Source organism: Pristis pectinata, chromosome 13 (genome assembly GCF_009764475.1).
Source record: "Pristis pectinata isolate sPriPec2 chromosome 13, sPriPec2.1.pri, whole genome shotgun sequence".
NCBI classification, from domain to species: domain Eukaryota; kingdom Metazoa; phylum Chordata; class Chondrichthyes; order Rhinopristiformes; family Pristidae; genus Pristis; species Pristis pectinata.
In genome coordinates this window covers 31,029,968-31,053,421 of record NC_067417.1, presented here as the reverse complement: position 1 = coordinate 31,053,421, position 23,454 = coordinate 31,029,968, and the positions used below count along the sequence as shown (strand labels likewise).

General features: G+C 37.9%; 1 protein-coding gene across 4 annotated transcripts in view; it reads left to right on the top strand.

Annotated features, from left to right (window-relative positions):
* The window catches only part of znf423 (zinc finger protein 423), a 295,490-nt gene that overhangs the window by 87,586 nt on the left and 184,450 nt on the right, over positions 1 to 23,454 (top strand). For all 4 annotated transcript variants that reach the window (XM_052028341.1, XM_052028340.1, XM_052028339.1 and 1 more), the window contains one exon: positions 20,946 to 21,149. In XM_052028341.1, the coding sequence (XP_051884301.1) occupies positions 20,946 to 21,149 (204 nt within the window). The remainder of the gene's footprint in view (positions 1 to 20,945; positions 21,150 to 23,454) is intronic.

Sequence of the window (23,454 nt, the reverse complement as noted above, 5' to 3'; positions counted from 1 at the left end):
GCCTGTGCCTAGAGAGGACATGGAGATTTTGGTCAAGACCCCAGATGTCTCATCTCTTGCCTCTCTCAATAACCAAGGGTATATCCCATCCAGCCCTGGGGACTTATCCACCTTAATGTTCTTTAAGAAACCAAACTCCCTCTTTCTTTATCTCTAACTGCCGTAGCATATTAGTATGCTCCACAGTGATCTCACTATCTTCCTCATTCTTCTTCTTGGTACTGAGATTGCTGTTTGCTTGATAATGGTTTGGTATTCTCAAAATAGATTATATATTTTGTCGCTGTCATTGGCAGAAAGGTCACCTCTCGATCTAGATGGACATTGAAGGTATGGACTGTTCTAATTATTGACCTATGTTAGAGTTAACTGAGACAGCCATATTTTAATGTGAAAATAATCATTCTCCATTTGTACAGCACAGTGGACAAACTGACAAAGCGTAATATGGGCACCTGTTTCATTAGAATATTGGAGAAGTGAATGAACATTACAGCTTTCTAGATCAATGAGTTGCCTTTTGAAAGTAGATTTCTGCTGCTTTAACCAGTGCTACTTGTAATCTCGTCCTGGTACTAGAAAATGCCAGTAGCCAAAAGGTTAATGACTGCTGTAACCTTAACAGCCAAAGGCAGAGTAGTAGAAATCACTGAGGATCCCTCTAAAACTGGAGCCAGCAAAGCACATATCTCAGTAATTACCTCCCTAGTGAAGCTAAACCTCAGAGTGTACTGCTCTTTGGAAAAGGCCAGGTAATTCATTCTAGAATTGGACTGCCTTTTGAGCAGGGCTGCCTACTTCCTGCCATAACTGTGTGACCATCTCTCTGATTTCTTCACAAGACTGTGGTTTAACAATGCTGCATTTATTTTCCTGACATTTTAAAACATAGAGCTCTGGCATTGCAGCCATTTCAAGTTTGAAAAGATGTTGAATCATGTAAATATGAAAAGTTTTTCTCCATCACTAAGCTGGCATTCCAAGTTCATCAGCACAAATTTCATTAAAAATCTGGCATAGCTGTTTATAATAAAGGCCAAAGAGCAAGGACTGAAAATTTAATCGATCAACCTTAGACATTAAAATTACTAAGTTATTGAACATATCTCATGATTTTAATTCATATTTATTTTTCCTTTACTATTTCCCATTTATTTCTTTTGCAATCCCTCTCCCAAGGGTCCACTTTTTTTTTATATAGTTATGCAATTTTAGTGCCAGTAGTGTCAATACCTTCCTAAACTGCCCCTTCTTCATGCATAAGTCTGAATGGTGAGGACTGGCGAGATATTCAGGGTGAATTGGGTGCAATTGGGAAGGAAGGAGATCTGATCCATAGTGTAAGGAGAATGAAGTACGAGTACTTTATAGTTTAAACAAGGTGTATGTGATGTAAAAGGTAGTACTTGTCTGCTTGTGGTTGGGGAATAGTGATTTTCATAATATTCATTTGTAATATAAATGTATGGGCTGGTCAGGAGGATTAGCTGAATTTTTCCTGTAGTTTCATACGTTCATATGCATCAGTAGCATTACTTCAAAATAATAAGTCTTGGACAGGACAACTCAAGGTCAAACAAGTGAAATGAAATTTCAAATAAATGTAAGAAAGTTCTACAGATTCTCCTCTGGCTGAGATCCTGAATTTTTCTACTCTGCATATCTTCACTTAGGCCTAGTAATTTGATTTCAAGATGCTTTATTTAGAATTTTAATTTTTTTTTCCTGAGTGAAACCTCATTTCCATTTCCAGGTCATTTGTCAATACTACCCAGAATGAGGTGTGCTTGTGCAAATGAGGCAAACATGCAAGCAGGACCCTTGACTTCAGTAGGAAGGAAGATGAGGTTGAAAATGAAGGGGATTTGGCCAACATCAACAGCAGCTGCATGTGGAAGAGCTCAATGGCCAGAAACGCAGAAGGGGAGCACTGTTAGGGACTGAAGGCTCTCATGACATGCAAAGCACGCTTAATCCCAGCCCATTCTTAGACATCTATCACTGCAACAAACATCTGTTAATTTATTGATGAGGTTTGGGTGACATCTCAAAGATTTTGCAACAGTTTTCCATTTTCTAACAGGTGATCACTCTAACACAAGCTTCTGAAAAATATTCTTGAAATCAGTGGTGTGCATCACCTGAACACAGTGTTTATCTTTTCTAGTGTGTAGTCTCTGGCAGAGTACTTGAAGTGTCTGTGTCAGACATACAGAGAGAAAACCAAACATGACAAGAATGTACTGAAAGCATTATTTGCCTGAATGTGATCTCAATCCTCTATACCCCCCTCTGTGATGGCTATTTAAAATATCAAGCTGCATTCACATCAGCCTGACTGCATCGTTACCAGCTGCTTATATAATTAATTTCCAGACAGGTCAATTCCCTTATGGCAAATAGCTTCTTCCATTAACCAGCCTTGCAGAAATCAAGTGGGATACTAAAAGAGCCTTGATGTCAACTAGTTTCATAGATCTGTTGCCATGGTCAAATCCACAGGTGAAGTGGCAGGTAATGACATGTTTTGTCATGGCATTCTTCTCAGTTTTATTAAACACCATGCCAGGGCATTTGGACAAAAACTATTGGCTTGAATGATAGAATACTTCAATGGTAAAGACTAGATCTTTTAATAATTAATGAAATATTGGAATTTCCTTCCAACATTTTCAATACAAGAATGCAGTAAATAGTAGCAGGAATAGGCTATTGGGCCCCTTGCACCTGATCTAGTTTTCAGTAAAATCAAGGTCAATCATTTACCTCAACTCTACTTTCTTGTGTCAATCCCTTGATTCCCTTAACATCCATCCAACAACCTATTGAATATATTTCTTTTGAATAGACTTCAGTGACAGAGGTGCTATAGCTAGTTTTGGTAGAGAATTCAAAAGGTTCACTACCCACATGGTGAAGAAATATATTTTCATCTCAATTCTGAATGGCCAACACCTTATTTTGAGACTGGAACCCTATCCAGGGGAAATATCGTCTCTGCATATACATTGTCAAGCTCCATAAGAATTTTTGTGTTCCAGAGAGATTACCTCTCATTCTTCTAAACTCAAGAGAGTATGGGTACAGCTTAATCTTTCCTTGTATGACAATTGCCCCTTTCCAGGAATCAGTTTGTTGAAACGTTTTTAACACTCTCACTGCCACAAGTATATCCTTCCTTGATTAGGGGGATCAGATCTAGGTGTAATCTCATCAGAGTCCTAAGGCATCATTACTTTTGTATTCAAATCCTCTTGCAATAAAGTCCGACATCGTAATTGCTTGTTTTACCTGCATGTTAACTTCTAGTGATTTGTGTATAAGGACACTCACATCCCTTTTGAACACCCAACACTGTTCAATCTCTTACCATTTAAAATTTACTCTGCTTTTCTCTTTCATCTATCAAAATGGATGGTCTCATTTTTTCCACATTATATTTTATATGCCACGTCCTTGCCCATTCACTTAGATGGTCATTAACATCTGAGCCTCTCTGCATGTTTCTCAGAACTCCCACCCAGCTTTGAACCATCTGCAAACGTAAATATATTACATTTGATTCCTAAACCAAGTTATTGATATAGATTGTGAGCACTTGGGACACCAGCATTGATCCTTGCGGCACCCCACTTTTGTTGCCTTCCAACCTGAAAATGACCCATTTAATCTTACTGTTTTCTACATATTATGCTATCCTTGGTCTATGCCAATACATTATCCCCAATCCTATTTTGTTAACAATGTCTTGCATGGCACCTTATCAAAGGCCCTCATAGTCCAAATGTGGAGAGATTGAACAGTGTTGGTATTCAGAGACATGTTGGCACTCTTATACATGAATCTATAGCCATCTCTTTCAAAACCTTGATGCAGCTCATCGGGTCCTCGAGATTTCTTGGCTTTCATCCCATTAATTTCTCCAGTGTTACTTTTTTAAGCTAATACTAATTTCTTTTTCATCCAAAATGAGTAGGTGTTAAAAGTGGACAGAGAGATTTTCAGGAACCAGCAGCAGAGATTAAAATGCTAATGTGGAAGAAGAAAATTGATAAATTAGCAAGTAATGTCAAAGCAAACACCAAGAGCTTCTATGAATATATTTAAAAAAAAGAGGGCAGCTAAGTGTGAGCCTGGGGAATTAATAATGGGAAACAAGAAAATGGCAGACAATTTAAATCAATAAATTGCATCAGTCTTCACAGTGAAGGACACAGCAAATGTCCCAATGATAGCAGGTTGGTTAGTTTCAAATAGAACGATAACTTGTAACAATTCCTATTTGAGGGACAACGTATTGGAAAAACAAGTCCCTGAGACCCAATGGGCTGCAAGGGGTTCAAAGGAAGTGGCTGCAGAAATAGTAAAGTCATTGGTTGAAATTTTTCAGGACCTGCATTGTTTGGAGTTTAAAGGAATCTTATTGAAATATATAAAATCCTAAAAGGACGTAACAAAGTGGATGTTGAGTTGTTTCCACTAGTGGGAGAGTGCCAAACAAGACATGTAGTTACAGATAAAGGGCAAGCATTTGAAACTAAGATGAATGGAATTTATTCTCGGAGAGGGAGCTGAGACTCCAGAATTCTCTACCCCAGATGATTGTGGGGGATAGATTACTGGAGGTATTTTAAGTGGAGGTAGATACATTTTTGAAAGATCAGAGAATTGAGGGCATATGGAATGGGCACAGCAGAGTAGTTGAGGCCTGGAGAAGATCACTGATGATCACGTTGAATGGCAAGGCAGGCTTAAGGGACCAGGTAGCCGACTGTTGTGTGTATTCTAGGCCTTTGGTTCTCGATTACTTCCAGGTGGTTTTCTGGGTCCTCTGTGCAGAGACAAAATATTAGTTTAATTTCTCTGCATTTCCTTACTTCCCATAATAACTTCTCCTATCTTAATTTGAAAGAAACCCACATTAACTTTAGCTAATCTTTTCCTTTTTCCATATCCATGGAGGCTTCTACAGTTTTTATGTTTATCATCATATTAGTCACATATTTTACTTGCCTTTTGCTTAACGATATCCGTTGTTGAAATTTGAAATGTTCTCAGTCCTTGAATTACTATTCTTTTTGACAACATTTAACGCCTTTTGTTTTGATTTTCTTGGACCACTTTTCCTGTTGAGTTTTTGTGTCTTAAAGGAATATATATTTGCTATAAATTATATTTATTTCTTTAAATGTTATCATTGCTCGTTTGCTATTATATCTTTAAATGTAACTTTGCAGTTTACCATGGCCAACTCATGCTCCCTAATTTTGTGGTTTCCCTGTTTAGGTGCAAGACCCTGAATTCAGAGTGATCTAAATCTCTCTCAAAATTTACATAGAATTCTGTCGTACGATGATTGCTGCCAGATTATTTGTTAACCTTTTATCATGGTGCAGTTTTGATTTGAATGCTTGAACCAAGCTCCTTAAAGCAGCTAAGGGGAAAGAGAGCTGACTTTTGTACTTGTAATGGTTGTATTTAAGGATAATCTGTTGATGGGTCCGTTGTGATCACCTACCAATGCTGAGCTCTGAGTGCCTGGCTGTAGACAAATGCCATAATACAGTCATAGAGTAAGACAGCACTGAAACAGGCCTTTTTGGCCCAACTGGTCCATGCCGACCACAGCATCCTCCCTGCTAGTCCCAGTTGCCCCCATTTGGCCCTTAACCCTCCAAGCTCCTCCCCTCCGTGTACTTATCCAAATGCCTCTTAAATGTTGCAATTGTACCCGCCTTGACCACTTCCTCTGGCAGCCCATTCCAGGTACTCACTACCCTCTGTGTAAAGTAGTTACCTCTCAAGTCTCTTTTAAATCTCGCCCTTTTTGATATGTATCTGTGCCCTCTAGTTTTGGACTCCCCAACCCCGGGGAAAAGACTAATACTGTCCACCTTATCCATACCCCTCATGATTTTATAAACTTCATAGAAGTCACCCCGAATTCTCCTACGCACCAAGGAATAAAGATCCAGCATGGCCAACCTCTCCTTATAACTCAGGCCTTCTCGTTCAGGCAGCATCCTCGTAAACCTCTTTTGCAACCTCTCCAGTTTGATAATTTCTTCCTGTAAGAGGGTGACTAAATACTCCCAAGTGTGGCCTCACCAACGACTTGTATCACTGCAACATAATGTCCCTACTCCTGAACATGACACCCTGACTGATGAAGGCCAGCATACTAAGTGCCTTCTTCACCATACTGTCTAGTTATGCAGCGCTTTCAATGAACTGTGCACTTGTTCTCCCAGGTCCCTCTGTTCCACAACGCTCATCATTGCCCTACTACATACTGTATAGGTCCTACCCTGGTTTGAATGTCCAAAATGCATTACCTCACACTTACCTAAGTTGAAATCCATTTGCCTTTCCTCAGCCCATCTCCCTAACTGATCAAGATCTCTTTGCAATTCATTGTAGCCTGTTTCACTATCAACAAGACCCCTAATTTAGTATCATCAGCAAACTTGCTAATTGTGTCATTTACGTTCATATCCAAATCGTTTAGATCCATAATGAATAACAGAGGTCCTGACACTGACTCCTGGAGCACCCCACTAATCACAGGCCTCCAGTCGGAGAATCATGATGGAACAGCTTTGGGAGTGAACCCACTCTGTGACTCATGGACCATTGATTCCGATATTTGGATTTCTATAACAATGTTCTACCAATGAAAAGGGGCTCCGCAAATTTAATGCGAAATGCTATGGTGCAGATGCTGTCCCTGTCAATATTAAGCCAAGGTCAGACTTCAGTTTCATTCTTTACTTAAAAGTGATGATCGAGCCTGGTTTTATAAATTTGTTCTCAGCGACAAAACCAGACCTGATGGAAGCACTGATCATTGGAGGTAGATTCAGGGGTCAGGAGTAGTATGCAAAAGCTTGCTTTTCCAATAAGGGAAGGTACTCTTGTGTAGCCTTATACAGTGGATCTCAATGCATTTCCCTGACAGTGTTGACCTCACGGTTGAATCACTGCTGTTTGGTTTGATGAAAGCAAATGGTTTTGAGATGATAAGTTACTAAAACACTGTTACTCAGTTACAAATACTATTCTGGTGGTTCAGATTACAATAAGATTTAAGCTGCCTAATTTCATAGTCTGTCAAGTTTGAGAATTTCCACTCAGTGTTCTACCAAAAAGACCATTTTCTTAATTAAGGTAAAAGATTAAAAAAATGTCTTGTTTGACATATTGCTATGTTTAAAGGAAATTTAGTGCAGAACTTAGAATCTGGATAACTATCTCCTGTGTGTATATTGTGCTAGCTTTCCATTTGGCTTAATTGTCCGACCTCCATTGTTGCGGTGCTTTGTTTCTGGCTGTGGGAAGCTTGCACCCTCTTCAGGTGGGGGAGTTGGATGTCTCTGCTGGGTGCCTGGGGTGACCTGCTGTCCTGGGAAGACTAAATTCTTTCTTCTGCATTCCAAAATGCGTACCAGCTTTTAACTGATATTAGTTTGAGGACATTGACAAGGTCCTTGCCCAGGAACCAATAGTGAGAGGAGAAATCTTGATGAAGGGAAAGACTTGCAAACTCTGTAATGCTGTTGGAATTCTCACAAGACAGTGTGCAGAACCTCTGTGATCCAGATTGCACTTCAGATTCATGAGAACTCTGGTGCACATCTCTTTTGGGGGTGGGGAGAGGTCGTAGGGGGAACTGTCTGCTCAACAGGGTCTGGTGGGGCATCTCACTGTTCCTGCAGAACAAGCTGCTGTTACGTGAGAATAGTGTACGCTGCAGGCTTGCAGAGATCTGATAGACTTGTTTGGAGACTCCATAGTGGAACATAGACTCTCAATGGCCAGCTGCTGTGTTACTGGCACAGAGGAGCATATCACCTCCAGAGAAGAAATGATGCTTTCTTGATTCCACACAGCATGCTACAAGATGGACCTAGCCGTCTTGTGTATTTGGTCTAACAGGCTGGGTATTAAACCAAGCTGAATTGTAGTTCCCATTTCCTTTCTCTCAGTACTACCCTGTGGAGTTATGCTGCACTGTGTTGACACAATAGACCCCCTATTCTTCCAGCCTAATGCAGACCAGATGCACCTCATGCCATGTGCTGCAGAAACCTTTGCTCTTTTCAAACTGCTGTCTGGTCCGGGAGAACTCAGTGAAGCAGTGTGTTCCTGCTTCCTCAGTAAGGTGCTGCTGTTCCTCCTATCCTTGTCGGTGTCCCTCTTGGGTGGAGCAGGGTCGCTCTTTGATAAATCAATACTGAAAAGGATTATGAAATACTGAAAATAATAGAATGGCTACAATGTTTGTATAGTCCCTTAATCACAGAATGAATGCAGTATAGAAGTAAGCTATTCATTGAGTCTGTACCAGTTCCATGTCAGAGCAATTCATTTATAGAGTCACAGGGTTGTACAGCACAGAAAAGGGCCCTTTGGGCCACCATGTCTATGCTGACCTTTTTGCTCATCTACACTAATCTCATTTGCCTATACTAGGCCGTGCCTTTTTAAATGCCTATCTAAATGTCTCTTAAGTATAATGATTGTATCTGACTTTACCACTTCCTCTGGCAGTGAGGTCCAGATATCAACCACTCTCTATTCAAAAAAAACTTTGCCCTCTTGCCATAACCTTGCAATTTATCTTCCTTTCAAGTACTTTTTGAGCTCATGTTTGAATACTCCAATTGAATCTTCCTTCACAACTATCCCTGGATTTTACACCCAAACCAGAGATATTTTCCTCATGTTGCTCTTGATTCTTTTGCCAATCATATAAATTTTAGGTCCCCTAGATCTTGACCTTCTGTCAGTAGGAACAGTTTCTCTCTAAACTATCTGTACCACTCATGATTTTAAATACCTCTAACTGATTTTCTTGTAACCTGCTCTGTTCCAAGCCATGGAACCTCAGCTTCTCTATTCTCACCACATAGCTAAGTCCCTCATCCCCGGAATCATTTTGATAAATCTCTTCTGCCAAAGCCTTTGCATCTTAAAATCTAATGTATGGAATTATGCTTTTTCAACCTGTCCTGACACTTTCAATGAACGGTGTATATATATCTGCTCTTGTACTTCTTTCAGATTTGTGCCCTCTGGTTTAAATTACTTTTTTCTAATTTTTTTTTGTCCATTATGTAATACTTTCATTTCTCAGCAGTAAATACTCATTCTACCAACCTATCTGTGTGCCCTTGAAGTCCATCACCATCCTCCTCACAGTTCACTATGCCTGCATGTTTTGTGTTATGTGCAAATGTAGAATATGCACCAAAGTCCTAAAGAAAAACAGTGGTACTAGTATTGACACTTGGAGAACTCCAATATAAATATTTATTTTAAAAAATGACCTTTCACTGCTATTCCCAGTTGCCTGTTACTTAGCCAGTTTTCTATTTATGCTGCAACAGCCCTTTTTATTCCATGGGCTTCAATCTTGCCTTTTATTGGGCATTTTATCAATTGCCTTTTGGTACCACATTTCCCTGGGCACCATCTTGTTTCATCAAGATATTCTATCAAGTTAGCTAGGCATGATTTGCCTTAACAAATTGATGTTGTTTTCATGGTCATTCACACTTGTCCAAGTGATTTGCTCATTCTGTCCCTGATTATTGTTTCTAGAACTTTCTCCACCAACAAGGTTAAACTAACAGGTCTTGAAGTGGTGTAACCCTTCACCATTTTTTTTTGATCAATGGTATAGCCTTTGTAATTTTCCCAGAACTCAGACACCACCCCTGAATCTATAGTTGTCTGAAAGGTTATGATCAGGATCTCTGTCAAGTGTGCAGCCCATCAGGATTAATGATTTAGCTGCCTTAAATGCAACTTGCCTTTCTAACACCCCTTTTTATTAATTTTTGGCCTCCCCCCAAACCTCAACAACGTCTTCCTTTGCTGAGACTCCAGTAGCATCTTCTTCCTTTGTAAAGACTTCTGTGAAGTGCTCATTTTGGTCTTTGATCAGCCTGCTTCTCTTGTCATGCTTTTCCTGTTTGTATGCTGAAAGAATGTATTTGGATTCCTTTTTTTTAAATTGCCAGTCTTTCCTCATGATGTTGGCCTCATTTCATTTTTTACTTTTCCTTCTGAACTTCCTGTTATTAGTCTGATTCTCACTTTTGTTAACAACCTGACATCTGTCAGTTGCTCTTTTTTTCCTTCCTTATTTTCTCTCCACCTTTTTGGTCAGCCAGAAAGCTCTGACCACAATGTTCCTGTCTTTCTTGCTCATTGGAATTTACCTGGACTGCAGCTGAAATACTTTCACCTAATTTGCCTCATATTGTTTAAGTACACTTTTATCTCCCAGTATACAGTTGCAATTTACCTGGGCCAAATCTGTTCTCATCCCATTGAAATTGACCCTTCTCCAGTTGAGTACTGAAATTATGTACTTGGAATCCACACAACAGTCAAGGGGGCAACTCTTTGGCCACTGGGAGGATGTTTTTGAGGAGAACCTTGGTGATGATTTTTCCTGTGGCAGGCAACAGGCTCCTCTGTAGATACTGCAGTCAGACTTGCCTCTTTTCTTGCAGATGGTCACGCTTGCAGTATCTCTGAAGTCCTTTGGCATGTCCTTCTTTTCCCAGATTTGGGAAATAAAGTTGTGAATTTGTGATTGAAGTTTTTCACTGCCAAGTTTTAGAACTTCAGCACTGATGCATCTGAACATGAGGTCTTAATGTTTTTGAGCTGGCAAATGGCTTTTGCAACTTGATGTTGGTCAGCAGTAGTAGTGATGATGGACAGATAGTTTACTGCAGGTCACGGGTGCTTAAGGACAGAGACACGGCTGACGTTGTTAATGTATCTTTATGAGGTTCTTGAAACCTTCTTCCTCCTTGCCATTCATACTTTAACTACCCTGGACTTCAAGTTGCCCATGAGGATTAGTTTGTTTTCCTTTGGGATATAGTCGTTAGATTTTTCCAGGGTTTGGTAGTAAGTGCTGATGATGCTGGTGTACTAATTCTGCATTAGAATGAGCTAAAAGATCATGAAATGTTTACATACCCTATAAAAGATGCTCATTCTTGAAGGCAAAGCTCCAACCCATAAAGACTGTGTTCCTCTTTTGGTTTCCCATTTCAGAAGGTGGTGTGCACACTGCCTTGTTCCTTGATCCAGGGTCACAGAGGAGTCAGGTGGGTGGAGGCAAGTAAGAGGCAGTAAACAAGGGCATTTGTCCCTGAATCTAGTGTGTATGTGTATATTATGTATATGCATGTCAGTGTATCTGTATATGTTCATGCATGCATGTGTGTAAATGCTGAGAGCAACTTGCAAGCATGCAGCAGAGCCTGGTGTTCAGTCATCTTGGAGCTATTTGCCATTGGATCAAGTCCTTGCTCTGTCAAGTCTGTGTGGTATCTGTGTGAAATGACCATCTGGTGTTCAGAGAAGACATGCACACATACCTTCCACTCTTCTTCATGAGGTTTGGAACCTGAAACATCAAGAGTCCTTCTGAATAATTGCAAGAGTGACAGCCCCATCATAGTCCAGGAACTGGGTTGTTTTCATTTAACGTCACCATGTTGAGTGAGACACGATGGGCAGGAGGTTGCCAACTTGGGCCATTGAAGTCTTGCAGTAAGAGACAGTACTTCTTCTGTTAAACGAGCTTGTTGATAGCTGCTTAAATTTGACCAACATGTTGCTCCTGTTATTACGTTGCGTGTTATTCTAAATGCAAGAGGTTGGGCAAAGGAGTGAGTGTATTTTGAAGATTCTGGAAAGGATGGACTGAATGAGCTTGTTCAGAATCACTAGTTTCTGTCATTTCCATTGATGTTTTTGTGTCTAATGGTCGAACTTGAGTTGGTCATTTCTCATTTTAATTATTTTGTTAGATTCTTCTACAGTCTGGACCATTTTACAAATGTGATTGAAATTTACTATCTGCATAGAGAGATGTTTTTTTAGGAAACCATTTTGACAAGAACTGAAACTAGTAATGTTTGTTGTAATGAAAGCAAACCAAAGATTCTCGTCCCACAGCTTTAGCTTGGAGAATGACTGACTAATTCAAAAAAATACGTGCATATATTAAAGAACTGTGCAGAAGTCAGGAGTAGATTAGTTCACAGTCATTGAATTCCATCCATTTATTCTGTACGCATGCTGATCTGCAGCATGATTTTATTTTCCGAGGAGGGAATGAACTCAAGCTAAAATACTGCACAACTGACCCAGTCAACAAATTGTAGGACATGTGATACAATTAGGATGTTATCCTGAGGACTGAGTTGCAAATCTATAGCTCTCACAACAAATGACTTGACATATTACAACCAATTACATGGCATCGGCATGGGGTTCAGAGCAGCATGGTAATCGATCATAGAGTTGTGAATAGCTTGGCACTTCCTTTGCTTTCCAATTGTGTAGAGGGCAAGGCATTCAGCCAGAAGAAGGATATTGATGACAGTGAAGCCTATGTAACTTCCAACAGGGTGGACTTGATGACTGATGATGTGGCCAAAATTTATTTGCCTCTGCAGCTGAAGTCATAAAGAAATTAAGTTGGTGCTTGCTTGGCTCTTCACACTCTGAACAGGGACCTGTTAAAATAACTACCAACAAAAGGAAACCTTTTATGTAAAAAGCAAAGCCTTTAAAGCAAGTTTGAATAACTTGGAGAAGCTAAGGTATTTGGAGGGGGAATGATGATCAATACATCATGAAGCTTGGAGGCTGGTTGGGAAGATGAAATGGGGTTACAGAGTTGCATACATTTTGGAAACTTTCAATCGCACAAAAATTATTCCCAAATCTTTTATCTTTTGTCAATTGAAAGTCAAGGGATTCCATAGGCTAAGTGGTTATATCTAAAATATCTACAATACTTCAATAAACACCTGAGTGCAATTTCAAGAAACAGAGAGAGCATCATAATGTGAAAACTGTTGGGTAATACTAGTACCTCATTTGTCTGGAAGCTGGAAGAACAGGTGAAGACTACTGAACAGAAAAAAAAATTACAATGAACAATTTCTTTGGAATATGGTGCACTTGGCTGTCTTGCAGATGTGAATAGTATCTGCCAGGTAGCCTATTGGAAAATAAAAAAAATGTTCCAGGATGAGAGGATGGTGAACAACAGTAGTTGCAGAGATCAGCACAGAGAACTGCCAAATTGCTTTTGGGCTCTCATACTGGGGTTGGAGAGTTCGATTCCTTTTGAGGGATGTGCAACATCAGTGCACCAGAGCACAATTGTTTCAGTCCACAAATGGAATCCTGCTAAATCTAGAAAATACCGTGATGGGGAATGTTGGCAATTTGGGTTATAGTGACTACAGAATAATCCAAGGTGTCATTTAAAAAAAATCAACTGAGAGATTGTATTGGTATTGGTTTATTATTGTCACTTGTACCAAGGTACAGTGAAAAGCTTGTCTTACAAACTGATGGTAGGTCAATTCATTACACAGTGCAGTTACATTGAGTCAGTACAGATACATCGAGTCAGTACAGAGTTCATTGATGTAGTACAGGTAAAAACAATAACAGTACAGAGTAAAGTGTCACAGCTACAGAGAAAGTGCCACAGCTACAGAGAAAGTGCAGTGCAATAAGGTGCGAGGTCACAACAAGGTAGATCATGAGGTCATAGTCCATCTCATTGTATAAGGGAACTGTTCAATAGTCTTATCACAGTGGTGAGCATGTAGAGGTGGTGCTTGATATAAAATTATAAAACATTGTAAGAGACTAAAAACCTTGTATTGATTTTGTGACTAGCATAAGATTTTTGACCTTGTGTCTATACATCCCTGTGAAGCTTAGAGTTATGTGAGCATATGACCAAACCTCTGATTTTACTTATGTATCCTCCAGTTGCAAAGATCATGTATGGTTACACGGATGATTCAATGAGCCCAACTAAAGTGAAGTGAGGGAATTTTTTTCATTGTCACCCATTTTTATTTCAATATGGTCTTGATAATATGGTAGAAAAACATCATTATAGATTGTCTTGGGATTGTCTGTTGCAGACATTTTTGTAAGAATTGTATCTTTGGCAAATAATATGTTGTTTGCTCATTCACCTGGAGATCTGTGGCATCTGACAGAGTTAATTAGTGGATGTGGGATGTAATGGTGGACACCCCAAGGGAAATGTCATTGCTCTGCATACTTAAAGGATTTAAAGTATTGTTTGAAAGAACCTGAGAGGGTACCTTCTTTTGATGGTAGGAACGTGCTGAATTGTGCATAATGGCATGATTCCAGTTGTAGAATTTTTTTCATACTTGGGATTCTGGTGGATGCCAGTTTTAACTTGGATGCAGTTCTTTGGGATTGTACTCAGAAGAGCAAAAGTGTTTTTTCTTGTTTCACTTCAGTTATAATAATGTTCCTGTGCAGACTATGGTCATTGCTTTGAGGCATTCAAGTTGAAAGCTTTCTTTGATCCATGCATTAGACTTGGTCAGAGCTAATGATAAACAAGTTGGAATCCTGGGATTAGCAAAAAGCACCTTTGGGACCCTCTTGCAAAATTCCTGGAGGATAGGTCCTTGAAATAAAAACATTGCCTTTCAATAAATAAACACTTGGAATGAGATGAGTAATTTTTTTTCAACATTAAAGAAGTGTTCGAATGAATATATCACCAAAGTGCATTGTTATTACATAGTAAAAGGTTTTCCCTTTGAGTCTTATTCAACTATTTGTTTGAGGCCAATCATTGCAGTCCCAGGCTATTACAGGTGAATCTTGAAGTCATCCTTAACTCTGCCACCTTGAGCTATTTTATGAATAATCATCCATTTGCCCTCAGATTAGGTGTGGGTTAGGGTAAATTTTCACTTGCCATGTTTCTGCCCAGCTGACCAAACCATCTATAGTTTCCTGAAGACTAAAACTTTCGTCCTATCTAGAGGGACAGTCCTCTTGGAGAGGATCACACTGTGACTCTTTATACCCTGTTTCACAGAACTCTGCAAAAATAGGAAGTTTATTCGTGCTTTTTCCTCAGAAGTTACTTAATTCTAACTACATTAAACGGAATCATTTTGGTGCTTGTGATCCTTGGCTCTTAACTACCTGCATCAAGGCTGACTTGGCTTGCGAAAATGGAATTTGTTGTTCTCGTTGTTAAGTGCGATCTGCATCTTGAGTGAGTGCAAACTAGTAATGTGAATTTTTCAGTTTTGACTTGAGAGTCCAAAAGAAAAATCATTACCTTTGTACAGTGTCTTACAGATGCATATGATTTATAAAAGGACAAATAGAGCAGAATGCTTCCACAAGGCACAGCATTACTTGTGGTAATGTTGAGAAAGAACTGTTCACTAGGATCTGGAGAAGCTCTTTGTTTTTGCTTAAATTCTGATTCAGAATTCTGTGTATCCACCAAGCAGATTGAGGGGCTAAAGTTTACAAAGCAATACCACTCACTGTTAACCTTGAAGCAAGCAACCCAAAAGGAACTAACGTCTTCCATTTGAGATTGTCTCTGGCATCCAACAGCTGTGATGTTGTCTGGAAGCTGAGCAGCCTATCCCATTGAAGAATTCAGTGAAATGCAGAGTTTTTAAATAGTTCTTTTTTAAGATTTTATGAAGGTTAGAATATACATTGAAAACTTGTGTATGAGTTTAAATCTAAATGACTTTCAAATTTCTCGTCTTAAAATCTATTATTTTGAAATATTTATGTAATGTAGTTACAGTGCATAGACAGAATCAGTGATTATGCCATAGTACAACCTCAAAAATTAATTTTGATTGAGGGCAACAAAGCAAGATTTTTTTTTCAGGTTATTATGCCATCAAGGCAGAAAAATGCCTTCAATTTATGCTAATTCAGATGACTTCCTTCAGTTCCATTGGTGAAAGCCACAGTTTGTGACAGGGGCTGAATCATTGAGAGGAATTTCAGGATTTTTCCATTAAAGTCTGCATGTGGGGAAATCCTGAAATTGCTATCTGTTTCTCTAAGTAGTGCTGGAAGACATTGATAGTTTTGCTATCATTACTATCGTTAATCCAGGCCACAGTCTTAATTTAAAATAGTACAGAATGCCTCACTATTGCACTGTAATGTCAGCCTTTAAGCATGGTGTTAGGTTTCTGTGCGTGACACATCCGGTTACAACTGAACATTCTCAAATGGAAGCCCATTCTAATTATTTTTCTGAACTGGGAGACCATCCTGCCGTTGATTCATGGTTTCATTTTTAATGGTATGGAAAAGAAAATGATTATCACTTAAGAGAAAAAATACTTGATGAAGAAAAACTTATTCACTCTCAGCAACCATTCATGCCAGAATGAAGACTGTTTATGGATGAAGTATAAATGCTTAAGAAGTAAATGAAAGCTGGTTGCTCCTTTAATTGCTTACATTAGAGATGTTCCCCTTTTAATAGGTTGAAGAATTCCAGTGCATAAGCCAACAAAAATTTTATTTTTAAATGTATCTTTTTCTAATAGTAAGGTTAGGAACATGATGATTTTTCAAGCTGTGCTGAAAGTGTTGCATGCATTTGCCATGGTTACAAATATTAGGAAATTATGATTTGGAACAAAGGACTGAAAATAGCAAATTCACTAATAGGTTTATTTAGCTGGCAAAACAAACTTGTTACTTGACGGTTTGTTCTGTGGTAGTTTTATTGATTTGATTAGACTCCAGACATCCATGCTTTTCCTGTCCAAGTTTCAAAAGTATGAAGGAACAAAGTCCTTTTTCATTTTGCAAGCAATTTTGTTGGTTTACATTTAATTATTTATGCAATTTATATGGTTAATCTTTACAAGGGATCGAGGATTAGTTTCTTAATCATAATTTTTTAACCCTGTTACATCTCCTGTAGCTAGATTTGAAACAGAAAAACAGAATCAGGAAATAATCAGTAACCAGAGGAATTGCCATAGCATCAAGGATTCTTGTCATTTGAGGGAAGCTAAGTTGGAATCAGGAATGTAGTGCTGATCCTGAAGAGTCTCAGTGGAGTAAGCCCAAGAGTGATGTTCAGTTCTGTACTTTGTGAAAATGCTTATTAAGGATTGGTAATTTATTTGAAACAGCATGTCTATGAAGATTTAGCTTGGTTTGCAGTTAAGGTCAGGTTTTTTTTAATGACGTGTGATGCATCCATTACTGTATACTGTTGGATCAGTATCTTGCAACTCTCCACTGGCTGATAAATCCTATCCTGGAACACCTTTTGTAGGGAAAATGTGTACTCTGTAGAAAACTGTGGGAAGCAGGAGAAAAATTAGCGCTACAATTTGCATACAGTCACTACATGGTTCAGGAAATGTTGTTGACAGACAAATTAAATTAGTCTTTTTCAAATAGGTTATAATTCCAGCACATTTTAAAAAAAATATTAATCGATCGGAGCCAAATGTTCCATACGTATATAAAGCTTTTGTGTGCTTTGTTCATTAGATCCAACGTGTTGGACTTGGCTGTCACATATTAACTCATGCAAATTACTGTGTTAGCTTTGAACTTGATTGGCTGAAATTCCTTGTTCATAAAACAGTGATAAATCACAACTAAATAGGCATAGCAGATACCAATCAACACCTAGGAAGTGCTAATGAAAACTATCAATAAGCAATTTCAAAAAAGCCCACAAAAGAATTGACAGTGAGATACAATAGTAAGGAGTAGATGGTGAATCAATGAAATTGTTCCAGATGCTTTTTGGTAGTTTAATTTCTCTTTTAAGATGAGGATTTATTGCTATAAATAAGTGCTGTAATAACAAAATACAATATGGACAAGAAGATAATTGAACTTAACTAAACAATAGTCCAGAATTTGCTGGAGAGTTGCATTTGTCTAGCGAATTGGATATTATTTTCTCATCTTCAGCTCTGGCTAATTTTGTGTCGCAAATTGCAGGGCATGAATTTATAACGGTGTGGCAAGGTCAGTGGGGCGTTTGGGATTTTGGTGAATGACTGGCAATAGTCTGTCCTTAACCAATGAAATGTAAGAATTTGTACAGCAACTGAAACTGAAGTGACAGATTGACTATCTAATTTAAATGTTCATTAAAATAGGACGAAATTACTTACCTTTGTAATATGACATATAGACATATGAACTAAGCTTCCTGCCCAAAGTTCCAATTGATTTTTAATTCCTAAATGTTCAAGAACTAAAAGCAGCTGTTGCACATGCATAAAGAATGTATATTTTATTTCAGTTCACAGCAAATGAGATGTGATGATCTTCCTCTTTGCTAGCCAGTTATTCGCCAATGATATTTGGTTCCAGTAAAGCAATTTCCTATCTGCTTCTTTTCTGTTCTTTTTTTATTCTTCCTCAGAACATATTTTTCTGTGATACATTTCCATTTTATGATTTCTTAAGTTTAGCTTGCATCTTGAATGTAAGATTTTTGTGGAGTGGTAAGAATAATTAGCATTAATTACTAACTGGTTTGAAGTGGAAATCTGTTGGAAACATAAACTATCACAAAAACAGGTTCCTTACACTTTGAGATAGCAGCCTTAACGTCCAGCAGCAAGATTTTCTTTTACAGTGCATGTGCTGTAGTTTCTGTATGTTCATTGCTGGATTGATCTTTTTTTTGCAAGCTAATGGCAGGCAGAGCAAATTTTACAGCATTTTTTTAGAACTTGCAACTTGAGGCACAATATGTTTTTTTTAACCCATTATGAAAGGCAAGCACCATGAACTTGCTGTTACTTTTATCAACAACTTTTAGCCCAATAGCATTTAAGAAATTTAAGATGTGTCTCGGAATGTTTTCTTTCAAACCCAGGAGCCAAAGGAGGCTGAGCACTTCGTACGTTCCAGAGCCATTGCTTTTAGCAAAACAAGGCTTCCTTCCATAATTCCCAGCATGACTCTATCTATATGTCCCAGACTGACTTTTCGTAAGCGATTTATCTGTCCATCTAGCTATCCAAAAACCCCACTGACTGCACTATCTCTTGTATTGCTTTCGAACTTGTTTCTAAATTTCTCACTGGTTATCTGCAGCAATCCTTTAGCTGATCCTGCCTGCAATGTTATAATATGTTGTGCTAATTATTTAATTAGTGGAATGCAATAAAATAGCGTGATCAGTTCCTTTTAAAATGTCACCATCCAATCATTCATCCTCGTCAAATAAAAAGAAAAAGAAAATTCATTCACTTTTCGAGGATGAAATCTTAGCTTGTTGTGCATGCACTGGTTGTCAGAAGCTCCTATTATTAAATGTCTTTTTAGGAAATAGGCTCACCGTAACAAAACCTGAAGGAAGGTCATTATTGTTCAGAGAATTAAGGAGATTTGAAAAGTTCAATGTAATTTTGTCATAATGTTGCGTGCACACAATACTATTAAATTTATAATGTTGTCATGTGGATTCAGAAACCAATCTGGGTGGAAGCTTTCTTAAAATGTGTGAAGATATTACTTTATATGCTGCACTTATGCGATCTATTCTGGCTAGTGATCAGTTTCCCAATTCATTGACAACTTTCACATTATACTTCATGTTGCATAGCTCAATGTATCGGGACAACAAAAACATTTTACTGGTCAGAGCTATGATATGACAAAAAATAGCTGCCTTGGTTGCTACAATTTTACTAAGAGTAGATGCTGTGAGATTGTTAGGATTTTCAAAAAGGCTAATTCTGTTTTAATATTAAATATAAGATTTTTATATATCATGTAGTCACAAAGGAAATATTGCGAAAAATCCTTAATATAAGCTCTTCCTGTATTTATAACTGAGAATGAAAATTATAATGAATTTAAAAACATTTTGTAGCATCTTTACGTATAAGTTGCACAGTTATTAAATCAAAAGATTTGTAATATTAATTAAAGATATTAAAAGTTTTTTATTTTCTTTTTGTGGAACATCCATAGATTTTGTTGTAGTTATTGTTTATTGACAGTGTTGTTGAAAATTAAGCCCATTGAAAGTTCCACACATATGGTGTTCTTGGCATTTGATACAATCGCCTGTCAAATCAGACAAATGACAGCTCAGAAAGGTCGTGAAGGTCAGATCTCCAGGAGGTCAAAAGCAGATAACAATGTGAAACTTGGAAAAACACTTAATCATGTTGGTCTTAAAGCACAGTGAGATTTTAAAAAAATTTTTGTAACTTACAGATTTAATGATCCAACATGTTCCATTGCTATATATTTCAGGGGGCATGTAATATTCCTTTTTCTTTTTAATTTTCATTGTTAAGCATGCATTCCTTTTGCTAAAATTCAGCCTTCCAATCTTACACAGGCTATTTGTTTCATTGTTTTATAATAGGGATATAGAACATATAATCAGAAAAAATCATCATCATGACCCAAAAAAATGAGCTGTAGTCACTTACTGGGCCAACAAAATGAAATTGGATGAATCATTTTAGAAATAGTTTAGAATTTTGACGTTATGAAAATACAAGCCATTGTATGCCTTTGTTCTGTAATTGCTTCAAATTTTGATCTACATTGTGTGATTTAATGTGCAACATGTTTGTTACTTAAATGGAAGAACAGCACTCTGCTGTAATAAAATATGAATATTCCTGAAACAATTGCAGTTACTATATTTATACCCATGTGATCTCATTTTAACATATTTACACAGCTTAATTTTTTTGAGGGAGTGAGGGAAATTAGTCAAAATTAAGAATGCCAATTGAAAAATGGTGGGTAACTTTGATAGTATGTAAGGTTTGACCATATTGTGTTTACAAACAGAGTTAATGTCAGTTACTGTGGAAAAATGTTGTACACTGTTTTTGTCAATTGACTTCAACTTATGCGCACTGTTAGTCAAAATAGGGATATCCATTGATTGAATTAGTTTGCTATTAGTGATATAGCACTGGTATTTCTTGTGTTTTTATCTCAAACATTAATTTGTACTTTTTTTTTACATTTACCACTAAATGCACTTAATAAACCTTTCTACAGCAGATTTATATGAGTTATCGTATATTCTGCTTCATCAGCAGGAGCCTCAGGAGGAGACCAGGAGTATGATACCAAGGACGGACAACTGTTGGAAGACAGACACAGCATGACCAGTCAGGAAGAGAGAAACGAAGATGATGAAGACATGGAAGATGAATCAATTTACACCTGTGATAATTGTCAGCAGGACTTTGATTCACTGGCTGACTTGACTGAACATAGGGCACATCGCTGTCCTGGAGGTAATGTTAAATTAACTCTGCATTCTGGCTAGGGTGGACTGGGTAATTGGGTACACCTGATTAGATACTATTTTGTACAAATTTAGCTAAACATGTTGTAATTTAGAGGTTTACTCTAAGATTTTAATTATAAAATAATGAATTTTACTTTAATTATGGGGATTGTTGTATCTACATGGAATTCTTAAGAGCATGTCTATATAGTGTGCCAATTACGAGTAGTAAAGATTTTAGACAGCCATATGGCATAATATACAATAAGAAGTGATCTAGTTAAACATGCAAATGAAAATTAAATTGTTTCACTACTTAAAAGGTAACATTTTCTAAAGCCACAAAAATATGGTCGTTTACTCTCATGCACATAAGATTTGTCTATGTGGGTTTTCCTTTCAGTAAATAATAAGCTAGTACATGGTGTGCACAATGTGATGTACTGTACAATATATTTAAAACAGAATTCAAAATTAGAATTCAATGTATTTTTGCTTTCATTTTACAAACAAAGACTATCTTATTTACCAACCTTTTGACACATGAAATCATTCCCATAGTGTACTACCACTAATGTGGAAATCTGTGTTGGATCCTTTAATGTAATATCTACCTAACAGCAAGTTTCTTGCTGAAGATCAAACTACAATATTCTTGAGAGCTGTTCCTAATTAAAGGCCAAGCTGAATGGAATTTCATTGATGACAGACAACTGGCTCAGCCATTTATTGCTGGACCTGGTTGAACCTCTTTTAAACACCACTGGGTCCTGCAGTCCTCTGTCAAAACTGTTTACTATATAAAGATCGTTCTGGAAATCAAAAATAACCAATGGCTTCTTGCTATGCTCTCACCTCTTCATTGAGTCCAAGAAGTTCATGGACTTCAGTAAGACAGACATCTTCTGTTCAGCTGCTTTTGTTTTGCCTCCCTTCCCCTAGCCCCCACCCCCCTCCCCAGCCAAATTTCCCAAAGGTTTCCCCACCAAAGTCCCAAACTTATACTTCTCATGCCCTCATCAAATACAACTTGTCTAAGAGATCTTTTTCCTATTCCCTGGCTTCTATGTTAGCTGATATTGATAAGTAATTCCTTTCTTCAGCTGCTGTTCTCCTTTCCTTCAAACCTGCATTCATAAGCCCACCCACCATCAGCACACTGAAGACCCCTCTGCATTGACAAATAACTGGTCCATTGTAACATAATGTCCATTTCTGCTCTAAACAGTCTTCAAATACCTTGTTGTTTCCAACTTTCTCACAACTTAATGTTTGAACATCGCCAATTAGATTTTTATCCATCTGTGACATGGAAATGACCCTTTTAAAATAAAACTACAAATGGTGTCCTGATTTATTGAAACTGTAATATCTTATCCCTCCTTCGAGATTTGGTTTGTATCCTTTGTCTTCTGTACAACTCAAATACCTTTAGCCACTGTGCATTAGGTGGGACTGCCATTGCCTAGTATCACTATTATTGATTGATTCAAAGCCAGAGCAACGATGACTGCAGCTTTTCCTCCTGGACTCAGACCATTAAAACCAGATTCATCTTGGTCTTCTATTTCTTATCTATTCACTATCCCTTTATAACATTGTTTGAAAATGGTGTCAGTTTACATGAATGTTGACAGTCACCCTCACCATCACCTCATTCGATCCTTTGATTGCCTTTGATTTGTTGTCTGACATCCAGTACTGGATGAGGAAATATAGATCTAAAGTGATTTCTTTAATCTCTGCCAAAAACACTTCCTTAGCTATCTCTCCCCGGCAAATATCATAGTTGCAACCTTGACATTTTTATTGACCCTGAAGTGGGCTTCTAACTTCATATCCAGTCCATCTTCACAATTGTCTCAATAACATTGACTACCGCTTCCATAACTACTGAGGTTCTTTTGCCAAAACCTTTATTCTTGTCGTTGTTACTCCTAGACTTGATTATTCATTCCATTGCTGCCTGGCCTCTCATACTTTCTCTGCCTTCTGTTAACTTCCAAATCTTTGCTGCCTATATGCGAACTCACACCAACCCACATTCACCCTTGTGCTTGCTGACTTGCATTGGTGCTTGCACTAGTAACAACTCAAATCTTTCCATTGTCCAGACTCTTCTGTTTCGGTAACCTTCTCCAGTCCTGTGATCTTCTGAGATCGTATATTTTTCTAATTTGGCACCTTAATAAACACCTCTGCTGTTTATTTGTTCTCCTGTTGGTTGAAATGCCTTTAATTGTTCAGGCCCTGTGTTTAAGACCAGTTTTGGTTATTGTCCTAATGTCTCCATGCATGACATTGTCAAATTT